Below are 12899 nucleotides of genomic sequence, written 5' to 3'. Positions count from 1 at the left end.
GGGCCTTTGGATAACAGTCCATTTGCAGAGAGAGAGTTCGGGTAGAGAGAGAGAGAGAGATGGAGAGAGGGATGGAGAGAGGAGAGCGGGAGTCTTTGGGTCTTGGGGCCTGAAAGATGCGTTAGCTGTCCGCAATGTCACTGCCAATTGAAGTTCAAAGAGGAAGCCCTATACTGAAAAAATACCCTCGAAGTTGTTTGCTGGGGCTTATGGGTTCACAAATGCAGAGATTTTCTTCTTAAATTTACCAAGTCTCCAGTTAAACATATTACACATACGCACTGGAGACCGCCTTTTTTAACACCTTGTAAGTTTGATAGTGATTCTTAGGCTTCTTTTGATTATATATCTATTTATGTTGTCTTTTGAATCACTAAAATTATAAAAAATAACATTAGTTTATTAAATTTATTTTAAAAAGGAAATGTCATCGCTTTACTTATGTGTATTTCATTGCAGTCAATGATAAATATAGTATCATAGTCACAAGCATTATCACTTTACTATGATACACTGTTCAGAAAAATGTTATCTCACCTTTTTTACGGAAGTATTATTCAGCAGAAGCAATCTCAATATGAATCATATATGCGCTAACGCATCACTCAGCATTGAATGTTTATTTATTCGAATTAGAGTAGTATATTTTAAGATTAGATCTAACTTATTAATCGTAATATATTTATAAGACATAAGGAATATATAAAGGCACTGATTCCGCGCCCATTAACTGAGCCCGAGTTGAACATCATGCTGGCCGAAAGAACCTCAGATCTCTGGGTGATTTCATTGTGGAAGTCCTCTTCGGTCAAATCGTCCTGAAGCTCCGATTCAGTTGAATAGTTGGGTAGTTCAACTTTAGAAGTAAGAGGGAACTAAATCAATTAATTCATTGTAATCTGCATTAACTCACCTTCTCCACCTGTGGCAAAACGCACTATCTTGCTATTGTCGCTCCAACCAAAACTATTTCTGGCCAAAACGGAAACTTCGTAGAGACTAGCGGGCTGGAGGCCATGTAGAGTGTATGTGGTTATATAGATGAGTCCTAGATGATACGTTATAAACATGAATAGAAAATGTAAGGGTAAAGGCTTAAGGGTATCCTTACCATTTGTGGCCTGAGCCGGAATCGTGAGCTCTGTCCAGTTGGTTCTAACCTGGCGAGTGACATTTTTCGAGGGGATCTGTCGGAATTTGAGCTTGAACTCCATGATGGGCAGCAGGCTCTCGGTCTGCCAAACGAGGACATGCGATGTGGAGCTCTGGGTGCCCGGGTTAATCTTGAAGAGGCAGGGCATCGGGCGGCCGGTCAGCTCAACACTTCCGCTTTTCACGGATATCTGATTGCTGGCGCGGCACTCGTATTGCCCCATATCCGCGTTCCTCACGCTCTTCACCACCAGCATGTGACGCACGGCGTTCACGTAGTGATCCACCGACCGGTTCGTCTGCAACTCCGACTCGTGAGTGGTGGAGTGGGCTCCCAGTGCCACCGGCAGTCCGTGGTGGAACCACTTAACCGTGGCCGCCGGTGCCGCCTCCACAATGCACTCAAGATGGGCACGGGAGCCCAGTTTGGTGTACACCACGGGTTGGGGTATGCTCACCTCGGGTGAAACTGTCGATTCGAGAAGGTCAGTAAGTTAAAGTTAATTGCTCAAGTTGTCTTGAAAGTTAATTACTCACATAGCACATGGAGGTAGACATTGGCCACCGCTGGCTCACCCACTCCATTGCTGGCCACGCATTCTATGAGGCCCGCCTGGTTCCTCGACTTGATATCCAGGATTAGGCTTTGCCGATTCCCCGTGTTACTCTGTGGCTGGATGACATTGCCATTCAACCGCCAGGTGATGACCGGCTGGGGCACTCCCTGGGCCTCGCACACCACTTCGAAGGTGGCACCTATCCGCTGCTCCGTGAGATCCGATGGTTCAATCAACACCTGTGGAGCCAATTGCACTTCGATGGCGTGCTGCTGGACCACATGACCCGAGTCCGAGTTCATTTCGCAGTAGTAGTCCCCGGTGTCACTGGACTGCACGTTGGCCACCTGCAGGCTGCCATTTGGCCAGAGCATTATGCGATCCGGCGGCGGGAGCTCCGGGTGTCTGGAGTCCACCAGAGCCACATCGTCACGATGCCAGCGGACGTAGCGGAAGGGAGCTGGGTATACAGTTTATGATCATGAATATGTGTTTTTATTTTTATGTTTTATGGGGCATTCGCGAATTCCATTTTTATCTACCAAATATTCAAGAGAACAGAACGGAATTCACCAGAATTGTATCTCGAATCTTAACAGTTATCTGGCGCTTATCTCACTGCCAAGATAAATGAGAATAAACAATAGCATCCGCTCGAAGCCCAAATTGTTTGCATTGACCATCGATATATGAAAAATAAAAAGTATCCGATGTATCTCAAAGATGTTTTAGCTAACGGAAATTTCAATAAACTAAGCAGATCTAGGTAAAATGTTATTGCTTCAAAAAGAGAAATATACTTTATAAATCCAGGATTTTTTATGATTATATACTATATTACTTAAAAATGTAAGTAATAACTTATATGCCAGAACTATTGTAAATAACTTATATTGGCATGTCAAAGTGAAAGGCTTAGTTAAATATTTCTTCATGGGGTGGATTTTGACGACTCTGTAGGGCTTCCCGCACACACGCTAATTTGTAAGTTTGTGTAATCTTGTAACCCTTTGAAAGTGTAATTGCTTCTGTCAATAATCCTTTAATTGGCAATTTAACAATATGTCGCGGGAGGGTCTTGCACGGCGACTTGAATGCGCCGCTAAGTGTGTTAAGCGTTCAATTAATAGAATCCGCTTCTGGACTTTCTCCGCCGGAGCTCTATTATTGTCGGATAATACCTCCATTTGTGGCATTGTGAGTTCATTTCTTCAATCGAATTAAATCTCATTGTTATGGCCAATTGCTGCTGGTGGCCGACTCAAGGCCCCAAAAGCGGGGCTAATCGCCAGAAATACCCACAATGTGCACTAAGATTAGTACCGCATTTAGTTAATCACTTACTGTTTAAGGTGCAAGGAAGCTGCACTGTGTCGTTCTCATAGGTTTTCACTGTGGTTGGTATGCTCTTGAACTTTTGACTGTTTTCGAGATCGTTGTTAAAGTCCAGTTCGGCTTGCACTTGGCCAAGGATCAGGGCCACAAACAAACACCTCAAAACTGAGCACATATGGGGTGTCATTTTATTTTCTTATTAGTTTTATATTATTATTTATTATTAGTTTTTTTTTAGCTATATTTCTTTAAATTAAATTAAACTGTTATTTGGTAATTCTATAATTCACGGTCGCGTGTCGGAATTAGAACGGTCCGCTCTGGTCCGCGACGAAGTCAACTTTGAACTGATCGCTTGAGCTGAAGCCACAGTTGGCGTCCCCTGAGCCGCACACACTGCACCACCACACACGCACATGTACAGTGGAGCCCCGAGGGGCGGACAATGGAAGATGCTCGAGTCCGGGGTGACGATGAAGAAGCCGCTGCCGCTGGACAGCACCCAGCACTTGTGTATAAGGCATGCCGATGCCGGTTGATTAGTCGCCGTCAAGGGGATTCTCCCACATGGGTACACAGAAAGAAAAAGGGGGAGCACTACTAGAAATCTCTATACAATGCTATAAGATATAGTTCCAGTTGAGCTTCCATAACAAATACTTTCCCTGCTCGAACTTACTTGATAACGGATGATAGCTATCTTTATAGGCGAGTTGAAGTAGCTGACTATATCGGAGATTTCACGTATTGATACAATTTTTCGCGGTGCATTGATGGGAGATGTGTGTGTGTAAGTGACTGTGGGATGCACCCACACCGATGTCGCTGCAAGAACATTTGCATGGGCCACGCATCGGTAGTTTTCGGATTCAGAATCGAGATTCCGTCGCTGATCTATTACACTCTCCGCTTCAGAGAACGTGCTGCTGTTGCATATTCCGAGATAAAATGTCATTGTGCCACAATGGTGCCCCCATCCAAGTCGTCATCATTGTGATCGGATCAGTCACATTCACCATTTGGGAACAATATGTTCGGCACAGCGAGGTTCCCAAAAAGACAGAACGAACCAACTTGGAAAATATTCGAGCGGAAGTGCATTATAGAGCGATCAATTCAAGTTTATTTCAAATTAGCATCCTATTTAGCATGTATTTCGATCGATTGCATCGGAGCAGGATGTGGATTTCATTATGACGAATCTAATATGTCTTTCAAATATTGACCGTTAAAGTCTCTTTATATATTTGCAGATCTTGAAAAACGTTTTTCCCTCTGACGAAACGCGATCGTTTTCAATTAAAAGACAATTTCATCGAATTAATTGAATTAATTTGGTGAGAACATGAAGGGAGTCAGCCAGCTGCGCAAACAGACTGCAAACCAATTAAGAGGAGCGAACTGGGGCGATCTTAAGCTAAGCCAGTCCAGAATGGTGACCATAAGTTTACTTTTCATTGCTGTTTATGAGGGAAAAGGCGCCAAGAATAGAAGATAACAAATCCTATACAGCTCGTATCCCAACACTAGATGCTATGTAGTGATCAATAACATTATTTAAGTCTTTTGCTTTATTATAAATAATATTTATGTGTATATTTAAGTATATGAAAGCTGTTGCTACAACTGATGAATTTCGCCTAAATCTAATACAGCATTGAACGGTTACAACCAACGGATACATACTCGCTTGATCATCCTCTTTATAATTGTCCATGGAATATCCTTCAAATTTGCCTGAGTAAACAATTAAGTCTTCGCTGAAAACTAGTTCCGTATAAATTATGTGAGTTGTTAATTTATTGAACAAATCGTTGGAAATGATTAGGCTGGATGGGGTCTTACTATTTTCGTTATAACATTTTTAGCTTAAAACTATAAAAAGTTCAAAATATATACTTAAATAAGTTCGTTATCAGCATAGGCATTCCAAATGTTCGAAATTACTGTTCATTCTTAAGTGTTGCTTGCATAATTTTTCTAAAAATTATATCATAATAGTGAAACAAAACAAACACATACAGGGAAAATATCCTCGATTGGGATATTCAATTCTTCGCCTCGCCCGATCTATCTAAAACTTTCTGTGTCAACCTTATTATATATATGTGAACTGTAACTATAAGCCGAGCTGATTGCTCATCGTTTCTTTGTTGCTCTTTAAGTTGGTTGAGTCGTTGAAGCAAACAATCGCTGTAGTCATTTGGGCACTACACTAAACTAGGACGTAAACATGTGACGCTTTGTCTATATGAATGGACCAGCGAAATCATTTTCTAGATAAGACCGCGCTTTTTTTTGTAATCCTCTAGATTCAGCGAACGTTTGGAGACTGTTTCAGCTGGTTTGCTAGCCGGCTTGGGCACTGAATTCGTATTAACTAAAAAAGAAAATGGTTATGTCCATTGCTTAACTGCAGAAAATGTTAGTTACATACCTGGTAGCGGAACATCTAGGTCAATGTCAAAGTCATGCAGTGAGTAGAGACTGTAATCCTTGGAGTCCGTGGGCCTGACGCTTGCACTCGAAGTTCCTGCTTCGTTGGGCCTCTTTTTTCCTGGGGGTGGCGGTGGCAGAGGTGCCAACTGCATGTCATCCTCGTCCTTCTTGGCACCCTTGAAGCCCATGCGCGGTTGAGTAATGCGACGTGTAAAGGGATCCGAGATCTTGAGGCCTTTGTTGGCCCGAGCCTCCTCTAAAATTGCCTTCTCAGCGTCCTCCACATTCTTCTTCCTGTTCCTGTCGTTTATGTAGGAGATCAGATTGAGGGTATGGGATCTTCTTTTGTCGAGCTCAGAGGCTCGGTTCTCCAGCTCGTCGATTTGTTGTCCCAGATCCTGTGCAATGTCGTAGTCACCCCGCAGCATTGCTGCATCTCGCTCCTTCATCAGGCAGGTTTTTTTCATCGCATAATTGGTGGGTCGGTTCCGGAAGCGGTTCTTCTCCTCCACGATCTTGTCCACGTCCTCGTCCTTGAACTCGTAGTTCAGTGCTTTCTTGATGTCGTTCTGCTTGATCGCTATTAGATCAATCGTTGGCATCTGGACGTGCGACTGCTGGCAGACCTCGTTCCACTTGTTGAACTCGTTCTCCGTAAACTCCTGGTTCGAAATGAACTCGAGTCGGAAGACCCGCTCATGGGTTCCGTGCTTAAGTCTCAATCCACGATTGGTTCGTGTAGTGCCCAGACTGTAGATCTTCCCCGTCTCAACCACTCCCACAATTTCGGCCACTCGATACACGGGTTTCTGGCCATTGTTTCCGATGCTTATCCGGACAAAGCAGTTGAGTACAGTGCTCTCAAAGATTGGCAAGTTCACAAATCGCTCCATTTTGTAGCGAGATAGACGCAATTTGTTAAGATCCTCGCGTGTGGTTATAAAAACGGGCCGCTGAGGCGCCTTTTCTTCGTCCTCGGATTCGCTGGAGGCCTTGCTGCTGTTGGAGCGTGAACGTTTGCCCGCGGGCTTTTCTTCTTCATCCCAATCGCTGCTGCCTGAGTCGTCAGAGTATATTTCCGAGGCTTTCAGTTTCACGGCCGATTTACAACCAGATACGCTATCGAGTTCCTCCTTGTCGTCATCACGATCTTTTTCTGCCAGGCGTTTGGCTTCCTCCTCCTCTGTAAGGAGAATGGAAAAAAAAAAACACGTTAGAGTCGTATGACGATTATGAACTATTGTTGCTTACCTCTTTTGGCCTTGCCCTCTCTTTTGGCTTTTAATAAGGCCATGGCATTGCTCCTCTTGTCGTCCGTCTTGTTGGCCTCCACGTTCTTCTTACGCTCCTTGGAACGTTCCTTGTGATCAAAGTAATCAGAGACGCCAGCGGAGGAAGCTGCATCGTCGGGCATAATACTGGCCACTGCCGCTGAAGTGGAAGCCGCATCTCGGTTAAGGGCGGGCGTGGACAACGGACTCGCTGACCGTACTTCGTTGCTGGGCTTGGGTTCCACATCTAAGAGTGTGGATGTGGAAGCTTGAGTTGGCAAGGGCGCCTGGGCTTCCCTGGCCTTCCTCGCCTTCTTCTCGCGCTTCTCCTTCTTCTTCTTGGCCCGTTCTCCTTTGTTCTTGGACTTCTCTTGGTTTTTCTCGCCGCGCCTCGCCAGCTTCAGTTTACGTTCGATTTCCCAACGTGTTCGCATAATCTCTCGCTGCTCAATGCGCTTGTAAATTTCAGTTTCACGCTCCTTCTCGGACAAACCATTGAGACGCCTTCGATCCTCATCATCGCCCATGAGGTCATCATCGAAACCGTCGTCGAATTCCGAGTCAGAGCTGGAGGAAGAACTAGAGGAGTCGGAGCCGGATGAGGAGGAGTTGGACTTGGACTTGTCGGAATCGCTATCGGATACCTCCCCCTCCTCCTGCTCGCTGAGCTGGGCGGCCTGGGAGGCCTGCTCCGGGGGCTTGTGCTCCTGTTGCGCCTGTGCAGGACTCTGCCTCGCTGGCTGCCTCTCATCCTGACTGTCGTCATCCCAGTTGGACTCCGAGGAGCTGGAGTCTCTGCTGGGCTTCTGGCGCTTCTTCTTCTTGGAGGAGGGAGCTCCAGCTTTGTTGTTGGCCCAGTCGGAATCGGAGTCAGAGCGTGAACTCGACTTGGTCGTCGTTTGGGGCTTCTTCCGCTTCTTGGCAAGTGACATCAGGTCCTGGGGATTACATATAAGGTGTATTTTCAGTATTTATATTGATTTTCGTTACATCGCAATATGGAGAAAGGGGCGCGGATGAGGCATTTGATCTATTCTATAGCCACTCACCGATTCCAGGTTGGTCTCGGACTCGCTGTCGCTATCGCTGGAGTTGGAGTCGATCAGGGATTGCGTCCGCCGTTTGCCCATTTCTGATCGCTTCCTGGCCTTACTTACAAATAAAATTTAACCAAACCAGAACGAAAATTTTTTAGTGCGTGCCGTTGGAGATGGCAACGAGTGTGATATGGCCTATCGGGGCTTTGTCTGTCCTCGCTACGTGCTATCGATATACTAGGGCTGGCAACGGTAATCGAGCTGTCAGCTGTAAGCGCGGGAAAACTATTTGATCCCAGGGAACACATTGAGTGGGAACAGTTGCAAAAGGGCTAATGGGGAATCACCGACTTATATATATTTTTTTATAAACAAACAACATATTGTTTTTTTTAAATTCAATTGCAGTTGGAGTGAAATTACCCAGTTGGATGCAGCTTCTTTTGTATAAGCAAGTTGTTCTAGCATAATAGTAATAATAATAATAACGAATATAAACAATATTATATCTTTATATCCTACACAACTATCGTCGAACTCGTTTTGTTTGTAAAAATGTTAAAAAAAAACCCAACTTAAAACGAAGAGTAGGCCCTTTGATTGATTCATTTTAAAATATCAGACTCTCCTTTTTAAGTAATTTAGAACCCTTGTATGTCATGTGGCACCCTTAAATAATAGCTTATTTTGAACTCGAGCCCAATTCCTTTTGGAGTTTTTTAAGCTCGGACAGGACGCGACAGGACCTACCACCCACCACTGCTTACATTCACTGCGGGGAAATACCTTGCGGCTGGTGCAGCACGTGCACATTTTGCCGCGCTGTCGAGCGCAACACTGAATCACACTTAAAGCAGAGTTGAAAAAATACGGCGAAGCTGTTCGAGCAAGGTAAACATAAGGGGTGGGGTGGGGACGTGGTTGGAGGTGCAGGGGAATGGAAATGCCGGCGACGGCAGAATTGAAATGCAAATTTCGGCATCCCCATTATCCCTATCCCAGCCCCCTTCAATTTGCATGATGATACCGAATGGCTGGGCGGGAATGCTGACTTTGTGTACCCTGTAATAGGCAAACATTTGTCTGCACGCTGGTAAGTGGGTTATGTACTTGTTTGTGCCCCACGCAAAAACATTTTGAAAACTAAATTAAAGCCACACCTGCTGCCTCCTTTCCTCTCTCGGAAAATAACTTACAATCAATATTAATTAAAATGCAGGCGTTTTGCAGGTCCCTCGAGCGCGCTTTCCCTAAGTTCAGTCTGCCAGCGGGGGCGAAAGGGGTGGTTTTTTTTGGGGCGGAGGGTGGAACACGCACCCACATTCATAATTCGCCTTAAATGCTGCGGGGCAATTTGCAGTAGCAGCAGTTGTAGCAACAATAACAGCGCCATGAGGAAGCCCATTGCACATTCAACAAAGTGCACATTCTGCAGCAACAACGACTACGACTAGAACAGCAGCAATGCGACAGCTCATGAAAACAACCCACCCGATGCCATCGCCCACCCGAAAAAGCATATTTCAAAACAGTGAGTTCTCAACGTGATGAACAAATAAATTACTTCTTCTGTTACTATAAATCTCTCTTAAAAATTGTTCGTTGCACTTCAAAGATGCCTTCAATAAGAGCCTTCAAAACATAATAAACAATATATTTTCTCATTAATTTGTTGATCTGCGGATTCTGTAATACAAGGCCATTTCGCAGCGACCCCTGTAGATGGATTTCGCATTAACCACCCAACCCCCGACGATCCACCCCCGAAATGCCGAGCTCGGAGCTTTGAAGCTCAGCTTTGGAGCATGCGCAGCAGAGCGAGAGAGTATGGGCGGTAGAGAGAGAGAGAGCAAACGAGAGCTGCGAACGCCCAAGGGGGTTGTCCATGGCCCCCGCTTTGTTTTTGCCATTTTTGGGTTGAAAGCTCTTGTCCGGCGGCGCTGTTGCGTTGGCGTTGCGTTTTTGTTGCGCCGGCTGTTTTGCCAAAAGTGGTAAGAAAGAGTGAGAGGGAGTGGAAAAAACCATTCTCTCGAGAGAGCGAGAGCGGCCATTAAAGCTCGGCTCACCTAGCTGTAAAAACTAGCAAAGTTTGCTGGTGAATTTGACTGCGTTTTTTTCTTTTTCGCCAGTTCAACGAAAGAAGCTCGCGAGTGTGGAGCGAATAACGGTAAACGCCAGTTCCAATAACGGTCCATCGCAGCATAGTGTAGTGTAGTAGTGTAGTGCTTTGGCGACCGTGTAGCGTAGTGTTTTCAAGTGAAGTGCAGACGGGGGTGGTTGCAAACAAAAAGCCCATAAAATACTAAACGCAAATAGGCAAAGAAAGAAAAAATATTTAACACAAGTGTGTCGGTTCAGTGTTTTGTGGTGCGAAAATCTCACGAAAATAGAAAAAAGAAAACAAGAGGAAAAATCCAATAAAAACATGGCCCGCTGAGCGTTGAGCCTCACATAACGGAAAAGGTGAGGATGGGGTGGATGCACTGAAACTTCAGCTTGGACTTAACTTAAAACCTAAATTTTATCTATGTATATGCATATCAGAATATTGTTATTAATGTACAAATACATCATTATAATTCCAAAATCGCTTTATTTAATTATATAGATTTGATGTCCGAATATTAAATTTACTTTACTTTTTTCTAAGTGTGTTTCGGTCTGCTTGAATAAACTCTTTCTTCCCAAGACCACATTTTTTGTTGTTAAAACAAATCTCACAGAGCAGCAAGTGACAGAGTTTTAGTTTTCCGCACTTTTTCAATATTTTTTGTGGCCAAGCCGCGGGCGTGGCTTTCCCCCTATATTTTCCTTTATTTTTTTTTTTTGGAAGGATGCGGCATTTCGTTTTCAGTTTTTGTTGGCCCTTTGTGCTACCCGTCTCTTTCGGGGCCCGCCTGGCTGTCTCTTTCTGGCTGTTAATTTGTCGTGCATTTGCAGCTGGAGAAACAACGTCAACAGCTAACTGGGGAATTACAAAAACCCGCGCGTCCAAAAAAAAGTGAATAAACTATAAAGAAAAACAAGCGCGGAAAGTTGCTCGCTAAATAAAGGATTTTCCACCCAGCTGAAAAGTGTTGAGCGGGTGAGTTTGGGCCAAATGAATATTAATTGGCCTGGTTCGGTGCTGCTGACTGAAATGAATGGCTGCCAACTATCTCGGTCAGCAGAGAATACAAATTAGGAAATTACTCCAAATAATTTGCGCAATTAGTGGTCGAGTTTTGGCGAGTAATTTGATTTGGAAGCTGTGCATTTTAATTTTGAAAATCGGACCAAGCTACAAAATATGTTGGATGTCCATATACACAGTTCTCATAAAGTTGGCTTACATACTCCGCTTAAGTCGAACATAATAAGTTTTTCCCTTGGAAACCATTTTCAGATTCATTTTAAAGTTGTGCTTACTTTGATTTAAGACCTTAGCTCAATTTTAACATATTTTAAGCTCACGTTTTAGTTAACCCCGAGTGGTTTGTTTGCCGGTTTCAAAACCCATTGCTCTATTTTCTGCAACTATTGTAGGCTATTGTCTTAACAAATTAGATAAATTTGAGCTGGAAAAGACTGTTGGCAAAGCATTCATCTGGACGTGTGGAGGCCTTTAGACTCTTTTAATTATAAAATCTAGTCAGTGTTGGCCTTTCCAATTTCCCAGAGCCACTCCTCAAATATTTCGATTATACGTCCTCGTTCTGGGCCATAAAGAACCCGTTCAAAAGGTTAGGCACACGCACGCAGGCAAAACAGAAGCTATACACCTAAGGGTTTGGGCTGAATAAACAATGCCTGTGGAGTGACCGCTGGACAAAGGCTGATCCTGCTGGCCACTTGGGCTCCAACCGGGAAAAGGACTCCATTGCCCAGCCTGCTGTGCCCTGCGCACATTTCCAATGCAAATTTAGCCGGCAGAAAACTCAAATCAGAGGGAAACACACTCACATGTGTCGGCTAAACAAAAGAAAATACGACGAGGAGAACTCTGAAGTGCTTAAAATGCGTTTTGTCAACATTAAACCGAAATGGCCGGACGGCAGATAAGCGAGTCAGTTGCTTTTAGGGTTCTGGGGGCATCAGGATGGGGGATGGGGCTAGGGGCTGGGGTTTGATTAATGCTGCAGAAATTGCTTTCGGATTTGCCAGTGTGCAACAGCTATAATGGCCTTTTCTGACAGCAGGATTACGGATTTCACTGAGCAAAAAAAAAAATTTAAAAAAAACTAGCCATTAAAATGGGGTTTATTTGCATAAACTTGCTTTTATCCGTTGTCTGATCTCATCATGGAAATATTTTATATTTGCATTTACTTTAACAGGAAAAAAATCGCATTTATTTATTTAAAGTAGCTGGTGGATGAATGTATTTAAATAAATACTAACAAAACGGAATTCTACATTATATTAAAAATCTAAACAAATACCACAGAGTATGGTTGTTTACTCCTCTGCTGGAATCTATACACTTAATTCAAACGAAATAACTAGTTTATTTTTCCCGGTACATCCAAAACTGCGAAATGCACAAAGCCAAAGACGTTCCCCCTTTTCCTGTGAGTGGGGGGTGGTTGGTGGGCGGGTTGGGAGGCTGGTAAGCTGGGAGAATGGCCGGGAGGGTTGCCCGGGCCAACCCTCAAGGATGCTGCAACCCTTGGGCGAGGACTCGCCTCTCGGAGGGCAGAGCAACAAGAAGCGACAAAAGGCATGAATAATTCAGCCGGGGAATGCAGCTTGAAGATGCACAGAGCAACGACTGACGGAATAACGAGCATAAATCCCGGCGAGGAGCTCCGGCTCTCGAAATAATTGCTTTGAGCTGCACCGCTTGCCATGGAAATTCAGCGCCGAACTGTGACACACCGAGTTTTCCTGGACAAAGAATTATCGAAGTGCCCGGGCTGCTTTAAAGCCATTTCCCACATCGGATTAGGAAGCTTAATACATTAGGCGAATTATAACCACTGCCGGAAAGTAACCCCTTTTCAGGCCACTCGAACTTTGGGGCGTGGCCTGGCCCCAATTTTTCCGCATTTCCATGTTTCCATCCTCCCATTTCCCATTTCACCATTGCCAAGCTTAGCACGTATTTCGCCAGCTAAATTAGATTGCGT

General features: G+C 44.4%; 3 protein-coding genes across 6 annotated transcripts in view; 1 reads left to right on the top strand and 2 right to left on the bottom strand.

The window, feature by feature from the left end:
* Positions 1–586: 586 nt before the first annotated feature.
* On the bottom strand, positions 587–3374 carry LOC117135980 (neurotrimin). Its single transcript, XM_033296594.1, has 5 exons — positions 3054–3374; positions 1690–2169; positions 1112–1621; positions 914–1048; positions 587–856 (listed from the first exon to the last, which is right to left on the bottom strand). Exons 1-5 carry the CDS (start codon positions 3229–3231, stop codon positions 660–662), a joined length of 1500 nt encoding a protein of 499 aa, XP_033152485.1. The 5' UTR covers positions 3232–3374; the 3' UTR covers positions 587–659.
* A 1448-nt stretch (positions 3375–4822) lies between these two features.
* LOC117135969 (RNA polymerase-associated protein Rtf1) lies at positions 4823–7986 on the bottom strand. The gene is made up of 4 exons (XM_033296575.1): positions 7804–7986; positions 6735–7692; positions 5482–6666; positions 4823–5424 (listed from the first exon to the last, which is right to left on the bottom strand). Exons 1-4 carry the CDS (start codon positions 7882–7884, stop codon positions 5321–5323), a joined length of 2328 nt encoding a protein of 775 aa, XP_033152466.1. The 5' UTR covers positions 7885–7986; the 3' UTR covers positions 4823–5320.
* Positions 7987–9913: 1927 nt separating this feature from the next.
* LOC117135967 (kazrin) overlaps positions 9914–12899 on the top strand; it is a 38477-nt gene continuing 35491 nt past the window's right edge. For 2 of the 4 annotated variants that reach the window (XM_033296572.1, XM_033296569.1), the window contains exon 1: positions 9915–10254. The gene's annotated coding sequence lies outside the window, so the exon portion shown is untranslated. Of the gene's footprint in view, positions 10255–12899 lie in introns of all 4 variants that reach the window. The other 2 variants (XM_033296574.1, XM_033296571.1) reach the window with 2 other exon arrangements.

The sequence above is a fragment of the Drosophila mauritiana genome, chromosome 2R (genome assembly GCF_004382145.1).
Source record: "Drosophila mauritiana strain mau12 chromosome 2R, ASM438214v1, whole genome shotgun sequence".
NCBI lineage: Eukaryota > Metazoa > Arthropoda > Insecta > Diptera > Drosophilidae > Drosophila > Drosophila mauritiana.
The sequence above is the reverse complement of the archived record's forward strand: the minus strand, read 5'-3'. Positions and strand labels throughout refer to the sequence as shown.

Coding starts and splice junctions, on each gene's coding strand:
- LOC117135969 (XM_033296575.1), bottom strand. CDS start 7,884: ATGGGCAAACGGCGGACGCAATCCCTGATCGACTCCAACTCCAGCGAT. Junction 7,693..7,803: donor CCGAGACCAACCTGGAATCG/GTGAGTGGCTAT, acceptor TGTAATCCCCAG/GACCTGATGTCACTTGCCAA. Junction 5,425..5,481: donor CCTAGATGTTCCGCTACCAG/GTATGTAACTAA, acceptor TTTCTTTTTTAG/TTAATACGAATTCAGTGCCC.
- LOC117135980 (XM_033296594.1), bottom strand. CDS start 3,231: ATGACACCCCATATGTGCTCAGTTTTGAGGTGTTTGTTTGTGGCCCTG. Junction 2,170..3,053: donor GCTTCCTTGCACCTTAAACA/GTAAGTGATTAA, acceptor CTGTATACCCAG/CTCCCTTCCGCTACGTCCGC. Junction 1,049..1,111: donor TCCGGCTCAGGCCACAAATG/GTAAGGATACCC, acceptor CGTATCATCTAG/GACTCATCTATATAACCACA.